The sequence below is a fragment of the Oreochromis aureus genome, linkage group 23 (genome assembly GCF_013358895.1).
Source record: "Oreochromis aureus strain Israel breed Guangdong linkage group 23, ZZ_aureus, whole genome shotgun sequence".
Lineage (NCBI taxonomy): Eukaryota > Metazoa > Chordata > Actinopteri > Cichliformes > Cichlidae > Oreochromis > Oreochromis aureus.
The window spans coordinates 24,678,346-24,703,991 of record NC_052963.1 but is presented as its reverse complement, the minus strand read 5'-3'; the positions used below and the strand labels follow the sequence as shown (position 1 = coordinate 24,703,991).

Genomic DNA, 25,646 nt, shown 5'->3' with positions numbered 1-25,646 from the left:
CTGTGACTCCTACTGTGGGAGAAAATGAAGCTGAGCTCCACAGTGGCCTCACAAACAGCAACATGGGGATTTTTATTTAAAGAGTGAGAAAAGGGGAGCAAAGAAAATAATTCCAAAATGAAGCCAACATGTGCTGCACAGTGAAGCTGAAATAAACTCTTAGAGTGAAACACTGAAGCAGCTCTGATGAGCTGAATAATCAGTAATCAAAGACACACACGAGTTTAATGGTTCAAATAAAGCACAGCAGCAGAGACTGAGCTGTCCTGGCTCAGAGCGCCCTCTGTTGGATTTTCACTCAAAGTGCTGTATTTACATTTACAGCTGTCTTAATGCAGGCTGAACATCAGAGAGGAAAAATAATGAAAAATAATGAATCAAAACTTAAGTACCAAACTTTACATGTGCACCATGAACGAGTCACAGAGATGAGAAGGAAAAAGGACGAGTCAAAGGTGTTAGTGGGATAGAAACGATCAAACAAGATGATGAAAGTTCCAATCTTTATTCATTTCATTGTGAACAAGTGTGTTGTACATGTTAGAACAACAGAACAGTTTCTCCATCCTGTTTTTGATATTTCACACCAGGTGAATGAAAATGATTAAATTTTAACATTTGTACTCATGTCCATGGACGGTAAATTTTCTGAAACTTGGGAATAGTTTAAAAACAGGAATCAACTAAAGGTCAGCTTGTTCTGCAGCTTCTGACTGAATCTCATGGTCTTCATCAGGTGCATTTTGCTGGGTTCTATTTTTAGGACTTCTTCTCTGGCTTGGCTTAAACTTTGATTGATCCACATTCTCCATGGAAAAAGATTGGACTGACTGATTGACAGGACAGATGATCAGAGGTGCAGAGTTATCATCGTCATCATTGACCCCGGGACAGAAGAATGGGTAGAGTTTCCCGGTGAAGGAGCAGCCAGTAAAGGAGTAGATAAGAACTGCACAATCTACATCATAAAAGGAGACCAGACCCTCCTCATAATCCACAAACACCCCCACCTTCTCAGGATAAGACTGAAGCAGGAGACGGACTTCAGGATCCTCAAGAGCCACACAAATGTTTTCATATACTCCTACAGTCCAGTAACCTTTCTCGGGACTCGGTGTGATTTCTTGTTTCCTGTTGACTGACTCTCTGACTACTCCTAAAGCCCATTCAGTCTTTTCTTTAACCTGAACTTCAAAATAAAATCTGCCTGAAGAGAAACTCTGCTTTCCTAAAGCGACAAGCTCTTCAGAAAATCTCTTTGGGTTGTCTGGAAGATCATTCTCCTCTTCACCACAGTGTACTTGCTTTCCATCATCAGACAAGATGAGATGATGATTTACTGTATCAGGATCAAGAGTCACATCCACTGCATACTGCTGGACCCTCTTCAACTCAGCATCAAACAGATTCTTCATGTCTTTACTGAGTGTCTCCTTCAGCTGATCCACAGCTCTCACCACAGCTCTCACCACAGTCCCCTCATATGATGGTGGATGGATACTGACCTCTGTCCAGTCTTTGGTGGTTGGAGCAGCTTTCAGAGAGGAGAATCTTTGGAGGAGGTGGAGGTGGTCTTTAGAGCGTGAGAGCTGCTCCACCTCAGAGCTTCTCTTCATCAGCTCAGAGATTTCCTGTTCCAGATCTTTGATGAAACCTTCAGCCTGTTTCTCTGTTGTTTCCTGTTTGTCTTCAATCTCCTTTATGAGCTCGTTCAGACGTCTGTCAACAGACTCCTTCAGAGCAGTGAAGACCTGAACACCTTCTGCTTTCTCTCTGTCTGCAGCATCTTTACTCGTCTTCACTGACTCTTTGATCTCCTGAATCTTCAGTCGTCTCTTCTGGATCATCTGTTGAATTTCAGTCTCAGTCTTCCCCAGTTCTGCCTTATTTCCTTCATATTCTTCTCTCAGAGGAACAAACTCATGAGTCTTGTGGTCTATGACAGAGCAGAGCACGCAGACACATGTCTGATCGGTCTTACAGAACAGCTCCAGAGGTTTATTGTGCTTCATACACATCCTGCTTTCCAGGTTCTCCTCAGGATCGATCAGCTGATGTCTTTTCAGACGTGAAGCTGTCAGATGAGGCTGCAGGTGAGTCTGACAGTAGGAGGCCAGACACACCAGGCAGGACTTCAGGGCCTTCAGTTTGGTTCCAGTGCAGATGTCACAGGGAACTTCTCCTGGTTTGGCAGCTTGTTGCTCTGAGCTGCTGCTGTTGACTTTATGCTGAGCTTCATGTCTGAACTGAGAAACCATCTCAGACATTAAAGTCTTGATATGCGGTTCAGGTCTGGTCTCAAACACCTTTTTACACATGGGACACTGACACCTGTCACTGATATCCCAGTGATGACTGATGCAGTTTTTGCAGAAGTTGTGTCCACATGGTGTGGAGACTGGATCAGTGAAGACATCCAGACAGATGGAGCACAGAAACTGATCTTCAGATAGAAGACAGCTGGCAGCAGACATGTCTGCACTCTGAGTGAGGAAGAAGAGAAAATTTGTTTATTTTAAAATTTATTAATTCATCTTATTTTCTGTTTACATAGGATCTAGACTTTAATATGGCTGGTAATCCACAACACACACACACACACACACACACACACACACACACACACACACACACACACACACACACACACACACACACACACACACTGTTGTCAGGGTGTTTTTGTTCAGCTCCAGCCTTGAGACCACAGCTGCGATGGTGGTTTTTACTTTAGTGTGAACAACTCATGTGAATTTCAAAGCTGCTCTAGCAGTCCAACACTGGTCTCTCAATCTCCCGTTGGAGAGCCGTGAGCTTCTCCATGATGTTATCAATCTTGTGCTCAAAGAGCAAATTCTGAGAACTCACGACTCGTCCCATCGTTTCAATCCCAGCGGGCAGCCTTGTGGGGTTTTGAACAGCCGATTCCGCTTTCTTTAATCTTTGATAAGCCAGGGCAAAGCCAGCTCCGATCTGCAAGAACCCTGTTATTATGGTTCAGAAAAGGTAGATATCTTCAATGTCCTCAATCGACAGTCCCGCCAGGCACACAACCCTCCAGTTATGCCACCCGTCCATCGTGTATCCGGCAGGGAAAGTAGCTCCAGGACACTCAGGCTCACCCGAGCCCAGGCTTCTCGTTGAGAAGAGGGTGTCAATTGCATTCAGGGACCAGTTGATCAAATCCATAATTCCTCTTTTAGGTTTTAGAGAACAGACTGTGAGAGAGTGTTCCAGGGAAAGAGTAAAAAAATAGACGAGACTAGACAAGGACACAAGAAGCTAAGCAGGGAAGATAAGGGAAGGGAGAGGAGTAAAGTGCGACCGCCTTCACCAAGAGCCAGAAGAGAAGAGCCTAGAGTAACATTGCATCTCGGTCAATCACAGTGGAGTTTGGGTCAGGTTAGTGTTTGGGGACTACAATCTGATCATCGTTAGGGTCTGGCACGTGGTGTGATGCTGTTTCCACATCTCAAAACTATGACATTACAAATTTAAGCCCAGATCAAATAAAGGATCATTTTAAACTGTGAATCATGCAGAGCTACTCTAGGTGACTCCAAGAATAAAAATATGGAGCTGGATCATAAGTCCACGTTAACAAGAAAAACGTGATTATCAGTTATTTGGAATCCTACGTGCTATCATGGGGGTTGGATTCTAGTAAAAAGCAGAGTGAGGAGCAGGTGAAACAGGTTCAACTTCTGCTGATAAAATAACACAAATGGTTGTTGTTGTTGAAAATGTTCTGTTCTGTAGATTTGTACTGAAGAAGAGCTCTGCTAAAAAAGCTCTGCTCACTGAGTAGCAAACACACTGTACTTCCTCTCACTCCTTCACAATAAAAGGAATCCGCTGCTTTGCTTTTATTGCGAAACAGCTAAAGCAAATAGAAACAATGAGTACAGGAAGTGATGAGTACGCAGTAATAAAGCAGGCAGACTGAAGTCCAAATGTAATTCACTTCCAAAGTCCAAAGAAGTGACAGAGCTAAATGTTTGCACAGTCGATCTGCGGATGAATGATCACGTTTCTATTGGAACCAGTGTGGCTGTGACGAGTCAGCATGAATTGAACAGAGCGTTGAATGTGATCAGCTATACTCACTGCTGTTTGTAGAGACTCTGCTGTGTTGTTGAGGAAAATCTGATAGACTCAGTTGAATCTCCCTGCAGGGGTGTCAGGCACAAAGTGGGGAGCTTATCAGACCCTGAAATTAGAGATTTTAACTCTAAACGTCTTTTCTCTGTCCAACAAATGTAATCTGATCAGTGCTGCTATTAAATCAACTCTTATTTCATCATTTAGAAAAATGTGAAAACACCATCTTCAGCAGCGTTGCAGTCATATTTCCTGACACAGAGAGAGTTTAAGTTTTAAACAGCGTGATCATGATATCTGTACTCACCAGTGCTGGACAGAAGCTCTGCTGTGCTGTTGAAAAAGGCTGGATGAGCTTAGTTTAAGGTTCCTTTGAGGAGAAACAGATTTGCTGAGGTGCAGCTCTCGCTTTAACTTTCAGGTCTCGCCTCTGACACTGAAGCCCTCGTCTTTCAGGTGTTGCTCCACCTCTGACAGGTGGTGGGTAAGGGAACACTTTATAATACGCTCAATGACAAAGGGTTTAATTTCCCTAGAATCAAGTGGAATTTCCATGTATTTTACTTGAAACTACAATGTACTTGTTTGTACCTAGAAAAACTTAGTGGTTTATACACTGAAAATAGGGGCTAATAATTACTTAAACTGTATAATCCTGACTCTCTGTGTTCTGTCCATTAGAAGGAGTGAATAAGCAATTTGAAGTTGTACGTAACTTCTGAGTATTTTACAGGAAAGCAAACAGAAATGATACTATTAGTCATTTTATGTAGGGCCTGAGTAATTTTTAAGTAGTGTTTAAATAATTTATTAATTAATTTTAAGTTTCAGTGGAAACAACAACAACAACAACAAACAAACAGAAATTCTCCATCTTATGTTGTAAATACACTGTAATTGTACGGGAACAGGTTATATTGTGTAATGTGTTTTTATATTTGTGTTATGGGCTGTATTGGTGTGCATCAGGAATGTTACACTATTCAGTTTCCTCTTACATACATAAAAACGTGATTTGAACTGTGTCCCTTTTTCCAACTTAGAAAAGCAAACAAACACTAGAAAATATTACTTTTCAATTCAGTTTCAAATATACAGCGCCAAATCACAACAAACGTTGCCTCAGCGTGCTTTATGTCGTAATATAAAGACCCTACAATAAAACAAAGAAAACAGGGAAAACCCCAACAATCATATGACCCCCTATGAGCAAGTGTTTTGGCAACAAGGGGATGGAAAAACTCCCTTTCAACAGGAAGAAACCTCCAGCAGAACCAGGCTGAGGGTGGTGCGGTCATGTGCCGTGACCAGTTGAGGGTGAGGGGAGGAAGACTGGACAAAGACATGCTGAGGAAGAGAGCCAGAGATTTATAATAACTAAAAGGTGACTGAAGAAGAAACCTTTCACACATCATGGGAATCCCCCAGCAGCATAGACCTATTACAGCGTAATTAAGGGATTCAGGGTCACCTGGTCCAGCCGTAACTATATGCTTTATCAAAAAGGAAAGTTTTAAGCCTAATCTTAAAAGTAGAGATAGTGTCTGTCTCCTGACTTCAAACTGGAAGCTGGTTCCATATAAGAAATCAGACTTTTGAGTTTTCTAGATAGGGTGGTCAAGGCTGGGTGTCAGGCTTTCAAATAAATTTAAACTCTGTCTGGGTCTCGTGGTTGATTAATATGTTAGAGTGGAAGATTGCTGCCACACCCCCTCCTCGGCCTGCACTTCGAGGATTCTGAGAATTAGTATGACTCAGGGGTACTGATTCATTTAAGCTAACATAATTATCCTGCTGTACCCAGGTTTCTGTCAGGCAGAGTAAATCACTTTGTTAATTACTTATTAATTCATGTACTAACAGACACTTAGAAGAGGGAGACCTAATGTTTACTGTTTTAGTCTTTGGTGCAAATATATTGTTTTTTTTGAGATTTTTATGTTTAAATCATTTATTGATGATTTTTGTTTTTTTTCTTTTTCTTTTTTGAGCATACATAGTCTCTAAGGGGATGAGTGGATAACAGGAGGAGACAAGCTGCAGTGAGGCATGTAAAACTGCAACTCTGCTTCCTGGTCCCAACTCTGGATAGTCACATTTTGGGGGGTTTAATAAATACGAACTGCTGCACCCAAAGTGGGACAGATACTGTCTCTCCTAACAAGACCAGGTTTCCTCCAGAAAGTTTGCTAATTATCTATAAAGCCCACACAGTTTTCTGGACACCACTTAGACAGCCAGCAAGGAGACCATGTCACTCTGGGAAGGGGACCAGGAAAACCAACCAAATCCAACATTGTTTTGGCAAAATTACACACGATTCAATATTAATTTTTAGCGATTGTTGTAACCAGGTGTCGTTACTGCTGATGTGAACCGTCATTTCAGAGTGAACCACTGCAACAGCTCTGATGACCTGAATAATCGTTAATCAAACACAGGCATGAGTTTAATGGTTTAAATAAAGCACAGCAGCAGCGACACTGCTGCCCTGGCTCAGAGCGCCCTCTGCTGGATTTTCACTCCAACTGCTGCATTTACATTTACATTAAGGCTGAACACCAGAGAGGAAGAATGATTTAAGACTTAGCTAGCTAAATGTTTAAGTACCAATACCACAACTTTACATCTGCACCATGAACGAATGACAGGTTTGAGAAGGTAAAAGGACGAGTTGAAGGTGTTAGTGGGCCGTGTGTCATTATGTTCTGATCAAGTATCTCAGTCTTGAAACTAAACATAAAAATCATGGTACAAATGCATTTATGACTTGTATGATAGTTAAAATAATATTATTGATTCAAAACAGCAGCTCATTCTCCTGTCACTCCAGAGGTAAGATGACTAAAGTTCAGCAGCTGATGATCATCAAAGGAGGATAAAAGTTCAGATTTATATTTATGTGATTATGAACAAGTGTGTTGCAGTAGAACAGGAGAACAGTGTCTCCATCCTGACTTTGATAATGATATAAAACCAGGTGAATTAAAATAATAAAATGTTAATATTTGTACTCATATGTGTGCCTTTAAATATTGAAAGAAAAGAAAAGGAGAGTTTCTATTTACTCACACTGGACTTCCTCAAATGGATCATTTTCTTCAACTTGTAAACAGATTAAAAAATAAAGAGAAATCAACTAACGTTCAGCAGTTTGCCAAGTTCTGTTTATAGGACTTCTTCTTTGTGTTAGTTAAAATAATGAGCTTAACCTATAATTGATCCAATTTCCTCATGTAAAAAGATCAGACTGGCTGATAGACAGGACAGATGATCAGCGGTGCAAAGTTTTTACCGTCATCATTATTACCGGGACAGAAGAATGGGTAGAGTTTCTCGGTAAAGGAGCAGCCAGTAAAGGAGTAGATAAGAGCTGCATGATCTATGTCATAAAAAGAGACCAGACCCTCCTCATAATCCACAAACACCCCCACCTTCTCAGGGTCTGACTGAAGCAGGAGACAGACTGGAGGGTTGTCAAGAGCTATAAAGTTATTTTGACCTAAAATTACTGTCCAGTAACCATTCGCAGGACTCGGATTGGGGTCTTCCTTCCTGTTGACTGACTCTCTGACCACTCCTAAAAACCATTTGGTCTTTTCTTTAACCTGAATTTCAAAGTAAAATCTGCCTGAAGAGAGACTCTGCTTTGCTAAAACACAAACACCTTTAGAAAATCTCTGTGGGTTGTCTGGATGTTGCTTCCTTCTATCACCACAGTGTACTTGTTTCCCATCATCAGACAGGATGAGTTTAGGATGTGCTGTATCAGGATCAAGAGTCATATCCACTGCATACTGCTGGACCCTCTTCAGCTCAGCCTCAAACAGCTCATATGATAGTGGATGGATACTGACCTCTCTCCAGTCATTGCTGGTTGGAGCAACTTTTAGGCATGAGAAGCTTTGAATGAGGTGGAGGTGATCTTTAGAGCGTGAGATCTGCTCCACCTCAGAGCTTCTCTTCATCAGCTCAGAGATTTCCCCCAGCTCATGTCTGGTCTCAAACATGTTTTTACACACAGGACACTGACACCTGTAGCTGATATCCCAGTGATGACTGATGCAGTTTTTGCAGAAGTTGTGTCCACATGGTGTGGAGACTGGATCAGTGAAGACATCCAGACAGATGGAGCACAGAAACTGCGCTTCAGATAGGAGACAGCTGGCAGCAGACATGTCTGAAAGAAAGAAAAGGAAATGATTTCATGCATAATTCAGTCTTACTCATATTTAAAGAGGACTTGTTCTGCTTTTACTTCCTTCTGTCTCATGTCTCCTCTTCCAGTGGTGAATTTTTTTACTCTTAGATCCATTTGAGGACAATACCAGCCATTTGTGTTAGACAGGATCATGAGTTTGAAACAAGAAATCAAATGGGTGATGTTGAATGTTGTCAGCGCGAGTGCCCCGCAGGTTCAATGTCAGTTAGAGACATTCTGGAGTAACTTGGATGAAGTGGCAGAGAGTCCTCAGTGGGGAGGAGAGTGGTGTTTAGAGCAGACTTTAATTGACATGTAGGTGAAGGAGGCAGAGGTTATCAGGAGGTGTTGGGCAGGTATGGTGTTAATGAGAGAAACGAAGAAGGACAGATGGTGGAGGATTTTGCCAAAAGGATGGAAATGGCTGTGGTGACCATGTACAAGAAGAAGTTTGGAGAAGATGGCTCTAACAAAAAGAGTCAGCATGACATGAACAGAGCATTGAAACATGAATGTGATCAGCTGCACTCACTGCTGTTTATTGTGTTGTTGAGGAAAACCTGATAGACTCAGTTGAATCTCCGCCTCTCCCTGCAGGTGTGTCAGGCACAAAGCAGCGAGCTCTTCAGACCCTGAAATTAGAGACGAAAGGTTTTAAATGTAAACTTCTTTTTCTCTGTACAACAAATGTAATCTGATCAGTGCTGCTATTAAATCAGCTCTTATGTCATCCTTTTGAAAATGTGAAACACACCAGCTGCAGCAGTGTTACACTTATTTTTCTTGACACAGAGAGCGTTTAAGTTTAAAACAGTGTGATCGTGATCGTCTGTACTCACCAGTGTTGGACAGAAGCTCTGCTGTGCTGCTCAGAAAGGCTGGATGAGCTCAGTTTAAGGTTCCTTTGAGGAGAAACAGATTTTCCGCACTGAAACTGCTGTGAAACAAAAATTTACTTTCATTTACTGTCTTTATATTTGTTTGTTTTTACTCCTTGTCTGTGATCCAGTGTTGATGCAGAAGTATTCTAAGTCATAAAGAGATGAGACCGAACATCTGGATTTTAAACCAGTGTGATCGTGATTGTCTGTACTCACCAATGTTGGACAGAATCTCTACTGTGCTGCTGAGAACGGCTGGATGAGCTCAGTTTGATTCTTGTTTAAAGAGAAACAGATTTTAAAGTTCTTTCAGTTTCACTTTTCGAATTCTGATCCTGAAGTTCTGGTTTTTCAGGTGATGTTCCACCTCTGTCAGCAGGTGAGAGCTGGTGGCCAAGCAGAGATTTTTTTAAGTGATTATCAGCCAGGAAACATTCAGATGTATTCTTAAGCATGTGAGTTTCTGTTGTTCTGCTCTTCTCAAATGTTGTTCTGCTCTAAAGCTGCACCATCGTGTCAAGAAACCAAACAGATTCTCTCATGATTTGTGCAACTAATCATTTCCTCAAATCTTTACACAAGATGTTGGAGAGCACAAAGACCTTAGAAGCACTAAACCTGGAATTTTTTTTATAGCAAAATTTGTCTCAAAAGTGTTACAAATAAGTATGAGTGTAGACTAAGACAAATGAGTGCAGTGAACTTTAGAAGACTCTCAAACATGCTTAAATCCACACATAAATGCAGAGCAATTTGAGCACATGCAAAGCTTTTACAAATGTGTACATCCAAACCCAAATAAACACTGATCAGTTACACACAATTTATTAAGTTCATCTTCACGAATCTGATAATTGTCTCTTTCAATAAACTTTGTGTACCAATGTCTAAAACTACACATAACATCCCTTCTGCACACTTACAGACAACTTTTCAAATGTTTGTGTCACTACTGCCTCAAATGTAAGAAGACCAAACGTACACAGAGCATCCTCACAGAGAAGCAGCACTGCCTGCATAGCATAAGTTGACCATATGTTACTGCTAGATGTCTTAAGTTATACATGTTTGGTTTTTTTTGCAATAACAGGATTCAATGATGGAGACATTTCGGCCTTTATTTAAAAAGTCAGAGCCTTTAAATACTGCTAAAGAGGTTTGATGAAGTCATGTCCCTGTGATAGCTCAGAAGCACCTCAGATATATATGCTGACTCTTTGTAATATATTTTTACAGGAAAGCAAAACAGAAATTATACTATTAGTCATTTTATGTAAGACCTGAGTAATTTTAAGTAGTGTTTAAATAATTTATTAATTAATTTTAAGTTTTATCAAAAAGGAAAATTTTAAGCCTAATCTTAAAAGTAGAGATAGTGTCTGTCTCCTGATTTCAAACTGGAAGCTGGTTCCATATAAGAAATCAGACTTTTGAGTTTTCTAGATAGGGTGGTCAAGGCTGGGTGTCAGGCTTTCAAATAAATTTAAACTCTGTCTGGGTCTCGTGGTTGATTAATACCTTAATAAGTAATTAACAAAGTGATTTACTCTGCCTGACAGAAACCTGGGTACAGCAGGATAATTATGTTAGCTTAAATGAATCAATACCCCTGAGTCATACTAATTCTCAGAATCCTTGAAGTGCAGGCCGAGGAGGGGGTGTGGCAGCAATCTTCCACTTTAATTCATGCACTAACGGACACTTAGAAGAGGGAGACCTAATGTTTAATAATCCCATTTCACTGTTTTAGTCTTTGGTGCAAATATATTGTTCTTTGAGATTTTTATGTTTAAATCATTTATTGATGATTTTTTTTTTTTTTCTTTTTTGAGCATACATAGTCTCTAAGGGGATGAGTGGATAACAGGAGGAGACAAGCTGCAGTGAGGCGTGTAAAACTGCAACTCTGCTTCCTGGTCCCAACTCTGGATAGTAATCAAAGACACACACGAGTTTAATGGTTCAAATAAAGCGCAGCAGCAGCGACACTGCTGCCCTGGCTCAGAGCGCCCTCTGCTGGATTTTCACTCAAAGTGCTGCATTTACATTTACAACTGTGATCTTAATGCAGGCTGAACATCTGAGAAGAAAAATAATGAATCAAGACTTAGCTAGCTAAATGCTTAAGTACCAGAAACACAACTTTTCATTTCCACCATGAACGAGTCACAGGGATGAGAAGGTAAAAGGACGAGTTGAAGGTGTTAGTGGGCTGTGGGGTGTCATTATTTTCTGGTCAAATATCTCAGTGTTGAAACTAAACATAAAAATCATCGTACTAATGTATTTATGACTTGTATGATAGTTAAAATAATATTATTGATGCAAAAGGGGGTCTTTACAGCAGCCCATTCTCCTATCAGCTCAGAGGTAACATGACTAAAGTGTCACGGTTCTGGGTCCGTTGGACCCAGTATTTTGAGTTTATTATGTTTTGGTTTACTTTTGCGTCATGGATTATTCTTTATGGTTCTCTGGTACGGTGTTTCAGTTATCTTGGTGTGATGGTGATGATGATTATTGTTATTAGAGTTCCATGTTTCTGTTTAGGATTGTGTTCTCATGTTTTGTGTGAGTTCAGGTTCCATGTGTCATTCTGTCTGTCTCTCGGTGTCAGGTCTGCGTCTGGGTGTAGTGTGCTGGTTTCCTGTTTTATTGTGAAAGTCTGCGTCTCATGTGAGTGTGTTCAGGTTTACCTCTTGTCTCGTCTCTTGATTACTCCCAGCTGTGTCCACCACCTGTGTGCAATCTCCTTGTGTTTCTCTGTGTATTTAAGTCATGTCTTTAGTCATGGTAGTTGCTGGTCCGTCTGTGTATCTCTGTGAATCCTCCATGTCCTACTTGTGTGTTCTCCCTGCTGTCACCATCTTGTACCGTCGTCCACCTTGCTTTATGTTCAGGTTCGTGTTCTTGTTCATGCTCCGTAGTTTAGTTTACCCAGTATAGGTCAGTTCTCCGGTTGCTGTTTTGTCCATCCCTTGTTTTGTGTTTAATAAACCGCCCTCTCACCTGTACGAGTGCCTGCGTTTGGATCCTCCTTTAATTTCCACACGGCCCCTCTCACTCGCCGTGACAGTACGGACCAGCCACAAATGGATCCAGCGGCATTCGCCCCTCCCAAGGAGCTCCAGGAGGCAATAATTGACGCAGCCTCCAGGTTAGTTAACCTATGGCTGGAGCATGAGGGAGAGGGATTTCTCAGCTCTGTGGAGGCTAAGCTACAGCACCTTATTTCCGGTCACCCCTGGCTATTGGACTCACTACACCCGCTCGTTCAAAACTTCATTCTCCATGAACTACACCTTCACCCCCCCGCCGTCACTGCTCGCCCACTCGCTTCAACGGAGGACGTGCCATCCGTACCGCCGGATGAGGAGTTACCCGGCCCGTCGGAGCCGTCTCCACGGAGGAAGCGACGTTCACGCCGCCGGCGCGGCACCCCACAGCCGGAGTTCAGAATGACAGAGCAGCCGGCTGTGGTGAGTGAAAGGGACACCTTTTCTGCTGTGTCAGATTCAGAGACTGTGTTTTCTGGAGCTATTTTTTGTGTGCCTTCTGAAATCAACAGTGATTTTTCTGTCTCACCCATGGCCAGTGCGCCACAGACTGCCTTTGTTGAGCCCACATTCAGGGTTAATGACTGTGTTCACACTGTTTCTGAGCCTGGAGTTACTGAGTTTAGCATTATGAGTTTAGAGAATGAAGATGTTAGGGACTCTTTCTCATCTGCACTGGTCAATTCAGGGGAAGCTGTAGACCTCACTGGAACAGTGCTTCCTGACCATATTTCCCCATCCACACCTTCACCACAATTCAATGTGGGGTCTGTAACACAGTTAACAGTACAGTTAGCAGTTCAGTCAGCAGGCCAGCTGCCCTCAGTTCAGTCAGCAGGCCAGCTGCCCTCAGTTCAGTCAGCAGGCCAGCTGCCCTCAGTTCAGTCAGCAGGCCAGCTGCCCTCAGTTCAGTCAGCAGGCCAGCTGCCCTCAGTTCAGTCAGCAGGCCAGCTGCCCTCAGTTCAGTCAGCAGGCCAGCTGCCCTCAGTTCAGTTAGCCTCTCCACCACCTATTACGCCTCCACTACAGTCGTCTCCACTACCTGTAGGTCAGTCTGCAGCCGCTCCGCTGCCTATAGCTCAGCTGCCACTTGTTCATCTGTCTGCTCACTCACCCATTCAGCCACTATCCTCACTGTTTCATTCTAAGCAGGGAACACACTTCACCACAACATCTGCTGGTTCTCTTAAGCTGGTCACCTCAGAGACAGTAACTCCCTCTAGGGCCTCCCCAGAGGCTGGGTGTCAGTCACCAGCCAACTCTGGACCCCTAGAGGTCAAGACGCCAGCGCCAGCAGTTTCACCGGGGAACTCACCAGAACAGTCTCAGCCCTCAGCACCCCCTGAGAGCTCAAGTGAGTTCACCCGTCCGCCTCCGTCCTCTGCTGAGTGGATTGGGGAACACTTTCAGCCCTCTGAGGACTGCATCCCACTGTTGCTGCCTGAGCTTAGCCACTGTGCTGCTCAGTCCCAGCCAGTGTCCACACTGACAGAGGTCGGCGTACCTGCTGTTTCAGTGTCTGTTTCCACTGGAGGGCCCGAGGAGCCCGTCCAGTCTCAAGCCACGTTAGCTGGGGGTTCAGGTGAACCCAGCCAGCATCCTGCCTCGTCGGCTGGAGGGCCTGAGGAGCCCAGCCAGCCTCAAGTCACGTCTGCTGGAGGGCCCGAGTCGCCCATCCAGCTTCAAGTGTCGTCTGCTGGGGGTTCAGGAGAACCCAGCCAGCATCCTGCCTCGTCTGCTGGAGGGCCCGAGTCGCCCGTCCAGCCTCAAGCCACGTCTGCTGGTGGGTCCGAGGAGCCCGTCCAGCCTCAAGCCACGTCTGCTGGTGGGTCCGAGGAGCCCGTCCAGCCTCAAGCCACGTCTGCTGGTGGGTCCGAGGAGCCCACCCAGCACCACACCTCGTTAGCTGAGGGTCCTGGAGGACCCAGCCAGCACCTCCTCACATCTGCTGACGGTCCTGGAGGACCCAGCCAGCACCTCCTCACATCTGCTGACGGTTCTGGGAGGACCGTTCAGCCACCACCTGTTTCGCCGCCTGCAGCTTCATCCCCTGCAGCATCTGCATCGCCCCCTGCAGCATCCGCATCGCCGCCTGCAGCTTCATCTCCTGCAGCACCCGCATCGCCGCCTGCAGCTTCATCTCCTGCAGCACCCGCATCGCCGCCTGCAGCTTCATCTCCTGCAGCACCCGCGCCGCCGCCTGCAGCTTCATCTCCTGCAGCACCCGCGCCGCCGCCTGCAGCTTCATCTCCTGCAGCACCCGCGCCGCCGCCTGCAGCTTCATCTCCTGCAGCACCCGCGCGCCGCCTGCAGCTTCATCTCCTGCAGCACCCGCACGCCGCCTGCAGCTTCATCTCCTGCAGCACCCGCCGCCGCCTGCAGCTTCATCTCCTGCAGCACCCGCATCGCCGCCTGCAGCTTCATCTCCTGCAGCACCCGCATCGCCGCCTGCAGCTTCATCTCCTGCAGCACCCGCATCGCCGCCTGCAGCTTCATCTCCTGCAGCACCCGCATCGCCGCCTGCAGCTTCATCTCCTGCAGCACCCGCATCGCCGCCTGCAGCTTCATCTCCTGCAGCACCCGCATCGCCGCCTGCAGCCGTCTCGCTGCCGTCAGGTTCCGCAGCCGTCTCGCTGCCGTCAGGTCCGGCCCCCGTGTCTTCATCCACGCCTGCAGCGTCATCCACGCCTGCAGCGTCATCCACGCCTGCAGCGTCATCCACGCCTGCAGGTTCGGCCCCCGTGTCTTCAGCCACGCCTGGTCCGGCTTCTGCTCCGCCTTCGCCTGGTCCAGCTTCTGCTTCGCCTGGCCCTGCCTCGTCAGCGCCTGGCCCTGCCTCGTCTGGTCCCGCCTGGTCCTCATCTGGTCCCGCCTCGTCCACGCCTGGCCCGGCCTCTGTGTCTTCGTCCACGCCTGATCCTGCGGTTGCCACGCCGTCATGGAACCCGACCCGTCCTGTTCCGCCTCGCCTCTGCCGGCCGCTTTCCAGGCCTCTACTTGGGCATCATGGCCGTCGAGGCCGGCCTCCTGAGAGGGATCGTCGCCGCTGCTGGCATCGCAGCCGACCTCCAGATCTGCTCAGTGGCCGCCACTGTCTTCCACGTGGCCGGCCTCCCGAATGGTTTCACCTGCACCACCGCCGCTGCCGTGTGCACGGTCGGCCCCCTGAACCGTTTGCCCGTCGCCGCCGCTGCCGTGTGCACGGTCGGCCTCCGGAAGTGTTTGCCCGTCGCCGCCGTTGCTGTGTGCATGGCCGGCCCCCTGACCTGTTTTGGCCCCTGTATGGCCGACCTCCGGGTCGACCCCCTGAACTGTTTGTGGACTCTTATTGAGCTCTGGTTTGGTTTTGGTTTTGATGTATTTTCCTGTGTTCCTGAACTGTTTTCTTGTATTGTTTGGACTCTCGTGCTCCTTGGTTTTTTTTTTTTTTTTTTTTTGTTTCGGACCCTCCGTCCTTGACCCCCTCCGCCCGCCCTGGTCTGGTGCTCTGTTTTTGTTGTTTGTTTGGGGCTGTCAGGGGCCAGCCCTTGGAGGGGGGGTACTGTCACGGTTCTGGGTCCGTTGGACCCAGTATTTTGAGTTTATTATGTTTTGGTTTACTTTTGCGTCATGGATTATTCTTTATGGTTCTCTGGTACGGTGTTTCAGTTATCTTGGTGTGATGGTGATGATGATTATTGTTATTAGAGTTCCATGTTTCTGTTTAGGATTGTGTTCTCATGTTTTGTGTGAGTTCAGGTTCCATGTGTCATTCTGTCTGTCTCTCGGTGTCAGGTCTGCGTCTGGGTGTAGTGTGCTGGTTTCCTGTTTTATTGTGAAAGTCTGCGTCTCATGTGAGTGTGTTCAGGTTTACCTCTTGTCTCGTCTCTTGATTACTCCCAGCTGTGTCCACCACCTGTGTGCAATCTCCTTGTGTTTCTCTGTGTATTTAAGTCATGTCTTTAGTCATGGTAGTTGCTGGTCCGTCTGTGTATCTCTGTGAATCCTCCATGTCCTACTTGTGTGTTCTCCCTGCTGTCACCATCTTGTACCGTCATCCACCTTGCTTTATGTTCAGGTTCTTGTTCATGCTCCGTAGTTTAGTTTACCCAGTATAGGTCAGTTCTCCGGTTGCTGTTTTGTCCATCCCTTGTTTTGTGTTTAATAAACCGCCCTCTCACCTGTACGAGTGCCTGCGTTTGGATCCTCCTTTAATTTCCACACGGCCCCTCTCACTCGCCGTGACATAAAGTTCAGCAGCTGATTAACATCAAAAGACAGGATAAAAGTTCAGATTTATTTATACACCAGGTCGATTAAAATAACAAAATGTTAACATTTTTACCCATATCCGTGCCTTTAAACATTCGAAGAAAAGAAGAGTTTTTATTTACTCACACTGGACTCCTGCAAATGGATGATTTTCTTCAACTTGTAAACAGATTAATAAAGAAGAAGAAAGAAAGAAATCAACTAAAGTTCAACTGCAGCTTCTGAGTGACTCTCATAATCTTCAGCAGGTGCAGTTTGCTCAGTTCTGTTTATTGGACTTTTTCTTTGTGTTAAAACAATTAGATTATCCTGTAATTGATCCAATTTCCTCATGGAAAAAGATGAGACTCATTGGTTGACAGGACAAATGATCAGAGGTGCTGAGTTTACACCACTATCATCATTATCACAGGGACAGAAGAATGGGTAGAGTTTCTCAGTGAAGGAGCAGCCAGTAAAGGAGTAGATAAGAGCTGCATCATCTACATCATGAAAGGAGACCAGACCCTCCTCATAATCCACAAACACCCCCACCTTCTCAGGGTCTGACTGAAGCAGGAGACGGACTGGAAAATCCTGAAGCGCTACATAAATATTTTTATCTAGTTCTGCTACAGTCCAGTAACCTTTCTCAGGACTCAGTGTGATTTCTTCCTTTCTGTTGACTGACTCTCTGCACACTCCTAAAAACCATTTAGTCTTATCTGTAAGTTGAACCTCAAAGTAAAATCTGCCTGAAGAGAAACTCTGCTTTCCTAAAACACAAAGAAACAGAGAAAATCTCTCTGGGTTGTCTGGAAGATCATTCTCCTCTTCACCACAGTGTACTTGTTTTCCATCATCAGACAGGATGAGATAAGGATGTGCTGTATCAGGATCAAGAGTCACATCCACTGCATACTGCTGGACCCTCTTCAACTCAGCCTCAAACAGCTTCTTCATGTCTTTACTGAGTGTTGCCTTCAGCTGATCCACAGCTCTCACCACAGTCCCCTCATATGATGGTGGATGGATACTGACCTCTGTCCAGTCTTTGGTGGTTGGAGCAGCTTTCAGAGAGGAGAAGCTTTGTAGGAGGTGGAGGTGATCTTTAGCGTGTGAGAGCTGCTCCACCTCAGAGCTTCTCTTCATCAGCTCAGAGATTTCCTGTTCCAGATCTTTGATGAAACCTTCAGCCTGTTTCTCTGTTGATTCTTGTTTGTCTTCAATCTCCTTTATGAGCTCATTCAGGCGTCTGTCAACAGACTCCTTCAGAGCAGTGAAGACCTGAACACCTTCTGCTTTCTCTCTGTCTGCAGCATCTTTACTCATCTTCACTGACTTTTTGATCTCCTGAATCTTCAGTCGTCTCTTCTGGATCATTTGTTGAATTTCAGCCTCAGTCTTCCCCAGTTCTGCCTTCTTTCCTTCATATTCTTCTCTCATAGGAACAAACTCATGAGTCTTGTGGTCAACAACAGAGCAGAGCACGTAGACACATGTCTGATCGGTCTTACAGAACAGCTCCAGAGGTTTATTGTGCTTCATACACATCCTGCCTTCCAGGTTCTCCTCAGGATCAATCAGCTGATGTCTTTTCTGGCTGACTTTCTGCTGAGCTTTACGTCTGAACTGAGAAACCATCTCAGAAAATAAAGTGTTGATGTGCAGCTCAGGTCTGGTCTCAAACAACTTATTACACATGGGACACTGACACCTCTCACTGATATCCCAGTGATGACTGATGCAGTTTTTGCAGAAGTTGTGTCCACATGGTGTGGAGACTGGATCAGTGAAGACATCCAGACAGATGGAGCACAGAAACTGATCTTCAGATAGAAGACAGCTGGCAGCAGACATGTCTGCACTCTGAGTGAGGAAACAGAGAAACAGATTCAATTCATAATTCTGTTTTAATCATGTTTAAAAAGGATCTATTCTGGTCTTTCAATTTTTTTTTTAGCCTTTTTATAGCTATTACTGCAAGAGGTGGTAAGAAATCCAGAGAATCACTGAAGCAGGCAGTAGAACGGTAGGGATGGGACGCTCTATACCACAGGTGTTGAACTCCAGGCCCCGTGGGCCGGTGTCCTGCAGGTTTTAGATGTGTCCTTGATCCAACACAGCTGACTTAAATGGCTAAATTACCTCCTCAACATGTCTTGGGGTTCTCTAGAAGCCTGTTAATGAACTAATCATTTGATTCAGGTGTGTTGACACCCCTGCTCTATACTGATGTGTCTACACTGTGCCAAGCTTCCGAAGCACATATGTTTTGAAAGACTGCTCCGAAGCGTGGTTTAAAACAGCCAGGTCATGTGATCATGACAATACCGAGGTTTTGGCTTGCTTCACCCCAGTTTCGACTGTGTAAATAATATATAATTATCTCATTTGAATAATTAATAACATATAGATGAGAGTCAGTGAGCAAGACAGAGACTGGTGGGTGTGCTCCATTCACTCATATCAGCAGAGACAGAGAGAGGCACACTGTGCATTAACTTCATTAAAGTATCTCAAAAAGAAGCAAACAAAAAACGTCTTTGCTTTCAAGGAGACAAATTAAAGAGGCTCTGACTCAGTCTGTTCTCTACTTTTTTCTCCATTCAATAAAAAACTTTATTTGCATTGTGCATCAGGAGATTCATCCTCACTATAAGCCATTACTCACATACTGCGCTGCCATAAGGAATATAATTATACTGTGAAAAGAAATGTTGGAAAAACATATTCACAGATAAACTATTTCTCAACAATTTTGATGACAGATGAGTTTTTTCCTTTTTTTCTTCTCATGAGAATATGTCATAAACAACAAGATGCAGGTTCATTACCAAAACTCCAGACTCAGACTCAATTAAACATCAAGCCCGTGTTAGAAGATACACAGCATTCACAGCACTATAAAGTTAAGGAAAGTTTCTTCATGGTTCAGTACGAATCTGTACAAAAGTATAAAAATGGACTATTGGGATTGTTGGTCAGAATTGGCCTTTGACAATATAATGAATGTTATCATTTTATGAAAAAGAAAAACAGATTTAATTGCTTTTCATTTAAATATATTTTTAAATGAATTAAGAATAAAAGCTAATGCTATGCCAGCTTCAGAAGGAACCTGATGATATTAACACTTAGAAAGCTTAAAAAGGAAAAAACGCAAAGCTGTCTGTGTCACTGTTTCACAGAACAGCATCCTTTAGTTGTAGTGATAGACAAATTGGCCAGCAGATGTCACTGGGGAGACTGTTTCAAAGTGCACAAAATGCTTCATGAGGCCTCGCTTCGCCCTCCAAAGACAGACAATATAACGATGTAAGTGAAGACACCTGAGTCAGCACAGGTGTAGACAATCAACACAATGATTACAAGGAGGAAATAAAGCTAAACACAATAAACAAGAAACAAACTGGTACTAGGATGAAACAGGAAATGAAATGCAACAATTAAACAGGGAAACAGAGAGGGTCTATCTAATATCTTCTTGTTGGTGTTGTTCCTGAATCAACATGATCATCTTTGTCAAGGATCAACATTGCATCTGACCAGTCACGCTGTTATGATGTCATATCTTTGTGAAATGAAAAAAACAAAACAAATCAAAACAAAAAAACGCAACAAAAAACAAAAACATGCCAACATCCACTCAGGAAAAGATTTTAAAAAATCAATCATGTTTAGGGTTATGGGGCAATCGTTAGGGATGGGGTTAGGGCAGGAGTCTCCAACTCCAGTCTTTGAGAGCTACTGTCCTGCAGCTTTTAGATGCATTCTTGTTCCAACACACCTGAATCAAATGAATGGCTTGTTACCAGGCCTTTAATGGCCTGTGTCGATAGCATGGTGAAGAGGTAATTCAACCATTTGATTCAGCTGTGTTGGAGTAGGGATGCATCTAAAAGCTGCAGGAAAGTAGCTCTCGAGGACTGGAGTTGGAGACCCCTGGGTTAGGGTTAGGATTTCGTGTGTGGTGTGATGCTGTTTTCACATCTCAGAACTATAACATCACTACAGTGTGATTGGTCACTTGCAGTGTTGAACCTAGACCAACATTAACTGATCCAGGAACAACACCAACACAACAATATCAGTTTGAGCAATGCAGAAACAGAATTAAACTAAATGCAGTGGAACAGACACAGCAGGAAAAGGCTGTGAAAATGAAGGAATACACAAAGGTGAAACCTGAACCTTAAGCAAGCTGAGAAGAAAAGAGAAAATATTTAGCAATGAACAGAACTTTATAGTTCAAAACATAAAACACTGTGTCAAAGACATGGGACCATGACAAGGCTGAGGTGGTTTGGACATGTGCAGAGGAGGAATAGTGAAAATAGGACAATGTATGTTGAATATTACGCTGCCAGACAGGAGGAAGAGAAAGACCTCAAAAAGGATTCATGGATGTAGTGAAGGAGGACATGCAGAGGCTTGGTGAGACTGAATCCTCTCTTTAAGATGTCTTAAAGCTGGTTTCAGACAGACGATGAACTGAGGAGCCGCAGTTCAGATTAAAGCCCAGATCAGATAAAGAATCATTTTAAACTATGACTCACACAAAGCTACTCTAGGAGAGTTCAAGAATCAATCCTCTGTGTTGCTTTTATTATGAAGAGCTAAAGGAAATAGCAACAGTGAGTACAGGAAGTGATGGGTAAACAGTAATAAAAGCAAGCAGACTGAAGTCCAAACCATGTCATCTACTTCCAAAGTCCAAAGATGTGACAGAGCTAAATGTTTAGGCAGTGGATCTGTGGATGAATGACCATATTTCCATTGGATCCAGTGTGACTGTGACGAGTCAGCAGGAAATGAACAGTGTTGAAACATGAATGTGATCAGCTGCACTCACTGATCTTTGTAGAGACTCTGCTGTGTTGTTGGGGCAAACCTGATAGACTCAGTTGAATCTCAGCCTCTCCCTGCAGGTGTGTCAGGCACAAGGCAGTGAGCTCTTCAGACCCTGACATAAGAGATGAAAGATTTTAACTCTAAACTTATTTTTCTCTGTCCAACAAATGTAGTCTGCTGCTATTAAATAAAAAAAATGTTACAATCATATTTCCTGACACAACGAGAGTTTAAGTTTAAAACAGTGTGATCGTGATCATCTGTACTCACCAGTGTTGGACAGAAGCTCTGCTCTGCTGTTGAGAAAGGCTGGATGAGCTCAGTTTAAGGTACCAGAGAAACAGATTTGCTGAGCAGCAGCTGTCATTTGAAGTTTAACTTCTGGACTCTGACACTGAAGCCCTCGTCTGTCAGGTGCTCATCCACCTCTGACAGGCGGTGGCTAAGGTGAGCAGGCTGTATTGTGTAATGTGTTTTTATATATTTGTTATGCTCTATATTCATGTCCATCATGAATGATTTACTATTCAACTGTCCTCTTATGTTACATAAACATTTGATAAGGAGCGTTCTCCCTTTCCTACTTAGAAGAAGAAACAAACACTAGAAAACATTACAGGCATAGAACCAGGTGGTCTTAAAATGATGGAGGCAAATCAAGCTTGATGTTAATTTTCACAAAAGTTTCAAAAGGACCGTGAAAAAACTGAGGAGGAAGAGGAAATTTTTATGGCCCTTTAACTTGAGCCTTTTTCAAAATGTTCATGCATAAAATTAGTTTCAGGATTTTAACTCTTTAAATTCCAGATTAAACAGTGGAATTATTAATTATTTATTGAGAAAACTCACAAAAAAACTAAATATTTTCTATATAACTGACCTCCCAGCCCACTGTTCATTCAGTGGGCTGGTTTCAGTCATAATGCAAATGTACTCTTTATAAGGTTGGGGAAACCTGCAGCCAGCTGAGACTGAAGAAGTCACTTTGGATGAGTGATGAAATGTTTCTTCCACTGAAAATGCTACGTCCAGATAAACAGAATCAACCTTTTGGCATTTTCCATATAATAAACAGTATAAGGATGGGACATTGGTGGTGACTGGAGTCTTGGAAATGTCAAAGATCAGCAAAAAACTGATTTGACTGCTTTTTTTTGTGTAGTGCCTCTCAACAGCTTAGTGGACAAAAATGCACCATTCAGTTCCACTGAAACCACATTCTTTAATCTCTATGCCATTGCAATATAAAACCATGCGATCTGTAATGTCAGCATTTCATTTTAAAGAGAAAAGTAGTGCAATTTACCTGATTTCTACCTGATTAAGCCATTTTGCCATTGTAGGCCAATGCATGAAATTCTTGTATTTTTCAGTTATATTAATTAAATAATTTGTATGGATATGTGTATGAAACAATTTCCAAATCAACTTCTGATCATTGCAAACATTTATTATGCAAACTACACCAACACTGAAAACTTCAATTGTGTTTGTGTTTGTGTGTGTGTGTGTGTGCCCATTTGGTCTGGGCTCATTTTTAACTATTTAAATAGCAGAAATTGTGATAAATTATTTGCAAAAATAAAGCACAGCAGCAGAGACAGAGCTGGCCTTATTTTGAGCGCCCTCTGCTGTGTTTTCACTCAAACTGCTGCATTTACATTTACAGCTGTCATCTTAAATCAGGCTGAACATCAAAGAGGAAAAATAATGAATTAAAAATTAGCTAGCTAATGTTTAAGTACCATGACCACAACTTTACATTTGCACCATGAACAAATCATAGGAATGAGAAGGAAAAAGAACAAGATGAGATGAAGGTGTTAGTGGGCCATGTGGTATCATTATTTTCAGTATTTCAGTGTTCCAAATAATCCAAAACCTTCATCTTGCAGACATATTTCTAACTTTCATGAGGGAAAAACACTCAAGCTCACCAGAAACCACCAAAGGTGACGATATAAATTCAGATTTTTATTCATGTCATTCTTAACACGGGTAATAAACATGTTTTTAACAGCAGGTGATTGAAAATAATTCAAATTTAACATTATACTCATATCTTTGTACATTATATCCTTTAATGTCTATGCCTTTAAACACTGAAAGAAGGAGAGTTTTTTCTTTCCCAGGCTGGACTTCCTCAAATGAATAATTTTCTTCAAATTCATAAAACTTAAAAAAAATCATTGCTTGTTCTGCAGCTTCTGGGCGTATATCATGATCTTCATCAGCAGCTGCAGTTTGCTCAGTTCTGTGTTTTAGTGTATGATCTCAAATGTTGAGATTAATCTGTATTTGATCAAATTTCCCCATGGAAAAAGATCAGACTGACTGATGGACAGGACAGATGATCAGCGGTTTAACTTTTTTACCACCACGTTCATGATCTTTATCATTAGTAACGTTAACTTTAGGACAGAACAATGGGTAGAGTTTCTCAGTGAAGGAGCAGCCAGTAAAGGAGTAGATAAGAGCTGCATCATCTACATCATGAAAGGACACCAGACCCTCCTCATAATCCAGAAACACCCCCACCTTCTGAAGGGAGAGATGGACTGCAGGATCCTCAAGACCTATACGAATATTTTCATATACTCCTAAAGTGCAGAGACCTTTTTCAGGACTCGGTGTGATGAGTTCCTTCCTGTTGACTGACTCTCTGGCCACTCCTAAAACCCACCCAGTCTTTCCTTTGACCTGTAACTCAAAGTAAAATCTGCCTGAAGAGAAACTCTGCTTTCCTAAAACAAGGAGCTCTTCAGAAAATCTCTCTGGGTTGTCTGGAAGATCCTTCTCCTCTTCACCACAGTGTACTTGTTTTCCATCATCAGACAGGATGAGATGAGGATGTGCTGTATCAGGATCAAGAGTCACATCCACTGCATACTGCTGGACCCTCTTCAACTCAGCCTCAAACAGCTTCTTCATGTCTTTACTGAGTGTCTCCTTCAGCCGACATACAGTTCTCACCACAGTCCCCTCATATGATGGTGGATGGATACTGACCTCTGTCCAGTCTTTGATGGTTGCAGCAGGTTTCAGGGATGAGAAGCTTTGGAGGAGGTGGAGGTGATCTTTAGAGCGTGAGAGCTGCTCCACCTCAGAGCTTCTCTTCATCAGCTCAGAGATTTCCTGTTTCAGATCTTTGATGAAACCTTCAGCCTGTTTCTCTGCTGATTCCTGTTTGTCTTCAATCTCCTTTATGAGCTCGTTCAGACGTCAGTCTTCCCCAGTTCTGCCTTCTTTCCTTCACATTCTTCTCTCAGAGGAACAAACTCATGAGTCTTGTGGTCTATAACAGAGCAGAGCACGCAGACACATGTCTGATCGGTCTTACAGAACAGCTCCAGAGGATTATCATGCTTCATACACATCCTGCCTTCCAGGTTCTCCTCAGGATCGATCAGCTGATGTCTTTTCAGACCTTTCATTGTCAGATGAGGCTCCAGGTGAGTCTGACAGTAGGAGGCCAGACACACCAGGCAGGACTTCAGGGCCTTCAGTTTGGTTCCAGTGCAGATGTCACAGGGAACTTCTCCTGGTTTGGCAGCTTGTTGCTCTGCGCTGCTGCTGCTGACTTTCTGCTGAGCTTCATGTCTGAACTGAGAAACCATCTCAGAGATGAAAGTGTTGATGTGCAGCTCAGGTGTGGTCTCAAACACCTTTTTACACAAAGGACATTGACACCTGTAGCTGATATCCCAGTGATGACTGATGCAGTTTTTGCAGAAGTTGTGTCCACATGGTGTGGAGACTGGATCAGTGAAGACATCCAGACAGATGGAGCACAGAAACTGATCTTTCGATAGAAGACAGCTGGCAGCAGACATGTCTGCACTCTGAGTGAGGAAGAAAAGAAACTGAGTTTGTTAATTCCACTGGTGGATGTTCATGTTTAGTTTTAAATACTGAGGTCAAAGTTCAGACAGCTCTAAACACAGTTTATGACCATTTTTCCCAAATGACATTAGGCTGTAAAGACTTTTTTAAAATACTAACTTTTTAAATTAATCCTTTTTTATTATTAGTCAGCCTTATCTTGCCTGCGAGAAAAAAATTAGCACAAGCAAATAATTTCATTTCATGGGTGAAGGTATTTTGGCCAAAAGTATAATTGACAAGTCCTGATGCACACTTCCTTTCCTGATCCTCGTTAGTGGATTGAAGTTTTTGATTCGTTGCTCTTTTTAATTGAATGATTGAATGCACCTGCTGTGGATAGTGGAACCACACAATGTGCGTGGACTTCCCTTGTGCAGAAGGCGATTACAGATGTTACACATTTTAAATAAACAGAAATAAATGATCCTTGTTGTTGTT

The 25,646-nt window shown here is 43.5% G+C and overlaps 3 protein-coding genes across 5 annotated transcripts; all 3 read right to left on the bottom strand.

The window, feature by feature from the left end:
- Window positions 1-500: 500 nt before the first annotated feature.
- LOC116320507 (E3 ubiquitin-protein ligase TRIM21-like) lies at window positions 501-7,346 on the bottom strand. 3 transcript variants are annotated; one of them, XM_039607560.1, is made up of 3 exons: window positions 4,409-7,346; window positions 4,108-4,210; window positions 501-2,483 (listed from the first exon to the last, which is right to left on the bottom strand). In XM_039607560.1, the coding sequence occupies exon 3, from the start codon at window positions 2,472-2,474 to the stop codon at window positions 684-686; it is 1,791 nt and encodes a 596-aa protein (XP_039463494.1). In that variant the 5' UTR covers window positions 2,475-2,483; window positions 4,108-4,210; window positions 4,409-7,346; the 3' UTR covers window positions 501-683. The 3 variants fall into 3 exon arrangements, with proteins under 3 accessions (XP_039463494.1, XP_039463496.1, XP_039463495.1); XM_039607562.1 differs by having other exon boundaries at window positions 4,108-4,169; XM_039607561.1 differs by having other exon boundaries at window positions 4,108-7,346.
- A 9,492-nt stretch (window positions 7,347-16,838) lies between these two features.
- Window positions 16,839-18,329, bottom strand: LOC116320540 (E3 ubiquitin-protein ligase TRIM21-like). The gene has a single exon (XM_031740163.2). The coding sequence runs from the start codon at window positions 18,327-18,329 to the stop codon at window positions 16,839-16,841; it is 1,491 nt and encodes a 496-aa protein (XP_031596023.2).
- A 6,070-nt stretch (window positions 18,330-24,399) lies between these two features.
- Window positions 24,400-25,156, bottom strand: LOC116320506 (E3 ubiquitin/ISG15 ligase TRIM25-like). Its single transcript, XM_039607037.1, has one exon. It carries the CDS (start codon window positions 25,154-25,156, stop codon window positions 24,539-24,541), a length of 618 nt encoding a protein of 205 aa, XP_039462971.1. The 3' UTR covers window positions 24,400-24,538.
- Window positions 25,157-25,646: the final 490 nt, after the last annotated feature.

Coding starts and splice junctions, on each gene's coding strand:
- LOC116320540 (XM_031740163.2), bottom strand. CDS start 18,329: ATGTCTGCTGCCAGCTGTCTTCTATCTGAAGATCAGTTTCTGTGCTCC.
- LOC116320507 (XM_039607561.1), bottom strand. CDS start 2,474: ATGTCTGCTGCCAGCTGTCTTCTATCTGAAGATCAGTTTCTGTGCTCC.
- LOC116320506 (XM_039607037.1), bottom strand. CDS start 25,156: ATGTCTGCTGCCAGCTGTCTTCTATCGAAAGATCAGTTTCTGTGCTCC.